Raw genomic sequence first — 3,250 nt, 5'->3', positions numbered from 1 at the left:
ATACTTCTTTAGATACACAAAAGGCTAGGTATATCATCTGGCTTTCTTTGAAAAATCTAACTGATAGTTTTAGGCTTAGCTCATCCATCCAAGGAGAGCGTGTCCTGATGTTAGGAGTACTTGCAGTTGATGATATTCACGTCTTCTTCTTCGCCAATTTGCAAAATGGCCTTTTGAATCATGCGCTTCAGTTTCTTTCGTGATTCGTCTGAACGGAGTGTGCGTAGTTCAGATGCTACGAAGTCACCGAAAATCTAAATTAGAAAACAAATTTTGGAGCTTAAATTACCCAATAATAAACATTATCCGCTACGCTGAATCGTTGCCGTTTGGAGAATTTGTTATATAGGTATTCTTTTTCCTTCTTATTTTCTTCATCTCTTTTTCTTTGCAATAAAGAGTACCTATATAACAAATTCTCCACCTACATACCTAAATTCTACAATAGGTGCACCAAACAAATACAATATAAAAGGTGAGTACCATCAATTTATTAATTATTATTATATTTAATTTTGTTGTATTAGATATAATATAAATAACAATTTGTCTTAATAATCATAGCAACTATTTGAAAGGAAGTAATATAAAACCAATATCTTACCTGACACTCATCAGCATTCGCTCCAGGTCTGAGTCTCGGTTCAGCTTCTTCGGGATGCCACATCAGCGGGTTAGCGAGCAGCGGCGGTGGCGCGGATGCCGCCACGCGCAGCCCTGGCTTACTCCTGCGCACACTAGGGGATACCACGGCTGATGACTGCTGTGCTCTGGCTGCTGCTGCCCCGAATTCCGCCTCCTCATTTGCTTGAAACTCTGCCAACTAGGAAAACATTTGTAAGACAATTTATTGTCACTCGTAAATGAATGGGATACTTTGGTACATACCTCGAGATTAACGCCGTCAACGGAATCGAGTGGGTCGCCTGGAAATGTCAGCGAGTCGCAGGCGGTGGGAGCTCGCAAGAGAAACGAAAGGGCATCGAAATACTCCCACCCGCTGCCGCCCACCCCGCTCGCCTCCCCGTTCCCCGCCGCTGCGTGCCTCCGCTTAATCTTCCTTAATTCGTTGTTCAACTGCGTCCTCAAATTGTGTATTTTTCTACTTATCTCCTCTGAAGTTGTTCCAAATTGATCCGCCAGATAGTCCAACTTAGCTTGTCTTGCACATCGATCTTTGTTCAACGGATTTTTTACGTCCCACAATTCTTTACAATCTTTTTCCAATATCTTAATTAGTTTTATTGTGTTTTCAGAATTCCAATTTATTCTTGTTTCTCGTCTAGGACTATCATTTTCAGAATCAATTTCTAATTTGGGCCAAAGCAAATCCGAAGAATCAGAATTAGAATCCATGACGAATTGCAATCGCGTTATAATTTGTGTAGCGCTCTAGCGAGACTGCCGACTTGCCGAGGGCGCGGGGCAAGCAAGGCCAGAGAGCGTCGAGACCGGTGTCGGCAGCGGAACGGCAACCGCGCTGTCGATAATAGCTGGCGGGCGCGTAACGTTGCCAGATCGTGCAATACCGCGTACTCGAACACGCGGCGCTAACTTCAAGGCGCTAATGAAGCTAAGGAGGTGAACCACATTAGCGGTTATTAGCGCAAGTACTAGCAGTAACAAAGAAACGGAATTGTTGACTTGGCTTGTTTTATAATGAGTTAAACACGGCAAACATGTTTGTAGTCTAAGCCAAGCATCTAGAAATTTACCTTTAATTGGCGTTGTTATATATATATACTCTTGATGTTCCATATTTGAACCTACTAGCCTTTAACAATATTTCATTCAAATTGGCTTGTAATCAAATAAACAACGTACGTATTCGTAGACACATTTACTAAAATCCTACCAATTTAAGTAAATAGGAACTCATTTTACAGATATCGAATTTTTTTAACAAGGAAAACACGAAAAGACACGTCTGAGTTTAATTATAATACATTTTTACCTAAAAAGTAATCTACATTTGGTATGCGTGCGCCGATTATCGTCAATGTAAAAGGGTTTACTATTTAAAGGATACGGTTGTAAAACTCAAAGATCGTTCAAATAGAAGCACATGTTGCTCATAAGTCATCAAAATACTAGCTATGTCATAAAACATGTCCTGTTTATAGGTTACACACACTGAATCAGTTCAGTGTAGATGTTAGATAACATCTACTCACTTCCTTAGTAGGTACGAGTGTACGATGAGTAACATTAATTGTCTTAAAATTTTTAATTGCAAGTGGCATCGTAAATAAATCTTTTACTTTAAAATGTATCCAACTTTATGAGATTAAAAAAAAATTCGGTACGGTTATTGAGCTCGTTTTTTTAAATTTGTTTACAAGTAAATAGTAAGCTTTGATGTGCAAGTAAAAATGACAAGAAACATGATTGACTCTCGGTATCCACAACAAAAAAACAAGGCCGGAATACTAAATATAGGAATCTGCTGTAAAATACATTCCATGTCCATACGCCAAAACAAAACAAGCGCTAACTTTCAATTAAGTAGTGTATAGCTAGGTATTATGTGATAATGCCTTTGTGTCCACCGCTGCAATTATACGATCTTTTCTGTAGAGATGTGCGCAATTTTGATCAGGATTGCTTTCGATCTCCATCCGAATAATTGCTGTTTTATGACGGATAATAAATACGCTTATTTCAATTAAAACGTCGAATACACTCTAACACTTTTCGATATACCTATTACATAACATTTTAGACAAACCAATATTGATTGAAACAGCTGCATGCGTGACTGTTTTCGTACAGGTAAACTAGAATCTCTATTTCATTGAATGTTATGATTTTTTACTACCATGATAGTAATTCATATATTTTTTGGAAGAATATTCCACTAATTTGTTGTTATTAAAGCCCAGCCGGATCGAAGGAATTTTTCTCTGTTGTTGTTTGATCGTTTTATCAATAATAGAATCTCTTATTTATATCCATATGCGTTACGTGATTTTACAGTAGTTAAGTTTCTTACTTGAAGTACTTACTTGCTTACACCTTATTTTTGACTGTACGAAATTTTTTTTGTAATATCAAGTGACGGGACGAACAAGTCGTGCACCGGATGGTAAGCTACACGCCCGTCCATAACAGTTGCAGTGCCACTCAGCACTTTAAATCGCAAAGATCTGAGGAGCACTGCCACTGCGCCTGTCGCCCTGAGACATAAGTTGACAAGTCCCATGTGCCTGTAATTTCAGCAGCACTTTTAACTTGCACTCCAAAAAAATTC

General features: G+C 38.6%; 1 protein-coding gene across 1 annotated transcript; it reads right to left on the bottom strand.

The window, feature by feature from the left end:
* Window positions 1–6: 6 nt before the first annotated feature.
* Window positions 7–1,430, bottom strand: LOC113237576. The gene is made up of 3 exons (XM_026474141.1): window positions 889–1,430; window positions 605–823; window positions 7–254 (listed from the first exon to the last, which is right to left on the bottom strand). The coding sequence occupies exons 1-3, from the start codon at window positions 1,354–1,356 to the stop codon at window positions 111–113; spliced, it is 831 nt and encodes a 276-aa protein (XP_026329926.1). The 5' UTR covers window positions 1,357–1,430; the 3' UTR covers window positions 7–110.
* Between the last annotated feature and the right edge of the window lie 1,820 nt (window positions 1,431–3,250).

Source organism: Hyposmocoma kahamanoa, unplaced genomic scaffold (genome assembly GCF_003589595.1).
Source record: "Hyposmocoma kahamanoa isolate Upper Pololo Valley unplaced genomic scaffold, ASM358959v1 93, whole genome shotgun sequence".
Taxonomy (NCBI): domain Eukaryota; kingdom Metazoa; phylum Arthropoda; class Insecta; order Lepidoptera; family Cosmopterigidae; genus Hyposmocoma; species Hyposmocoma kahamanoa.
This window is presented reverse-complemented; position numbering and strand designations above follow the sequence as displayed.